Below are 1,757 nucleotides of genomic sequence, written 5' to 3' on the forward strand. Positions count from 1 at the left end.
GACTTCTAGATTCTAATGATTCTTCTTGTGATAGAGGGATTATTAATCCGTGTACCTTACTTTATAAAATAAATAAATAAAACCAGAGCCCTTTTAATAAATTGCGTAACAAGGGAAAAGAAAATGTCCTAATTGATGGATCTTATCAAATTATATCTACTAGTAAATTGATTAAAAATTACAAGCCAAGGTGTGTTACAAAAAAGACACCAAAATTCACAAATATTAGACACGTTTAATAATATGAACGTGTCAATACCATGTTATGACTGCCACTTCCTTCTTCTACGTGCCTCTTACAATTTTCTCCCCATAAATAGGTAAATAACAGAACTTAGAAATGCTTCCTTCTACAATTTGTGTTTATAATTATTTTTCATTAAAAAGAAAAAAAAAAAAAAAAAAAAACATATTTACATACAATGTTGATGAAATATTGGAGTTCTGCTGCAAGAAGTGTCATCAATAATAATGTGTCCAAAGTTGGTTATCAAAATGATATTATCAACATGCTAACGGCTACTAGCTTCTCCTCTATTAACCATAATCCTCAGGCAAGTTTTACCTCTTCTCTATTATTACAACAATTAACTTTACTCAATTACCGTTTTTAATTTTACTATATACTCGCTTTGCGCCGTCATGATTTAATTTAGGCGTGTTCTCCTCGAGTTATTTTGATTTATTATCGACGAAATTAGTGTGGCTCAAATATGAATAGAATTAACATAGAGTATAGTTTTAAAAATATTAAAAACCAGGATAAGTTTAAGCTAGCTTAATATGCTCAATTAAGTTCAGATATATGATCATTTAATTTTATGTTGCTAATGAATTAAAAACTAATTAAGATTGTTTATATGATGATAGAACATTCATAGCAACAAAGTAGATGTACCATTTGCAACAGCCGAGCCTAAAATCGTCCCAAGGCAAACATCCGTAGAAGATCCCTACGATGAAACTCACAACAACCTCAACTTCCACCCCAATCACAACCACCATGTCCACAAGAACGACAAAGCGGCTAGAAGGACAACCGAAGACACGACCAATTATGTCGCGGACAAAGCCAAGAGCGGAACCAGGAGCGCTGTCGAAACCACCTTCGTTGTGGGGGAGAAACTCGCGGAAGGAATGGAACAAACATTCGGATGCGTCAAGGACACTACCAAGAAGGTTAAAGATACGGTATTAGGCAAATGCGACGAAGACGGTGATAACAAAGACCATGATAATAGTCATGGCAAAGTTGACAAACATGTTGAAGATTTGAGAAGGAAGGCAGGAGGATATGATTTGAGACGAGGTTCTCACTAATTTTTAGCTTTACTTTACTTTTTTGAACAAAGCTTTACTTTACTTTGTATGAACGATAACGCCCATTTTCTGGGGTGTATGTTGCAAGTTGAGTGAATGTTGTTGTATTACATAATTCCAAGAACACAAACTTTTAAACTACTTGTTAGCATAATTACATCATCATATATGTAATAAATAATAATTACACCATATATATATATATAACAAAAGTGCGTCTTGTAATATTGAACAAGAGATATGTTTTTTTCAATCAAATATCAATAGACATGTATAAAGGTGTGAGAGTGAGTATATGCTCATCCTAACAATTTCACATAATAGAGGTTTAGAGACACTTATGAGGGCGCCTCCATTACTCACTAGAGAAACAATTTTGTTTCTCACAGTGGTAGTTTTGTAAATAAAATGTACCACTTTAGTCACGGCGGTACATT

General features: G+C 33.4%; 1 protein-coding gene across 1 annotated transcript; it reads left to right on the top strand.

The window, feature by feature from the left end:
• Positions 1–215: 215 nt before the first annotated feature.
• Positions 216–1,532, top strand: LOC110737493. Its single transcript, XM_021917850.1, has 2 exons — positions 216–554; positions 871–1,532. Exons 1-2 carry the CDS (start codon positions 423–425, stop codon positions 1,318–1,320), a joined length of 582 nt encoding a protein of 193 aa, XP_021773542.1. The 5' UTR covers positions 216–422; the 3' UTR covers positions 1,321–1,532.
• The last annotated feature ends 225 nt before the right edge of the window (positions 1,533–1,757 follow it).

The sequence above is a fragment of the Chenopodium quinoa genome, unplaced genomic scaffold, assembly GCF_001683475.1.
Source record: "Chenopodium quinoa cultivar QQ74 unplaced genomic scaffold, ASM168347v1, whole genome shotgun sequence".
Lineage (NCBI taxonomy): Eukaryota > Viridiplantae > Streptophyta > Magnoliopsida > Caryophyllales > Amaranthaceae > Chenopodium > Chenopodium quinoa.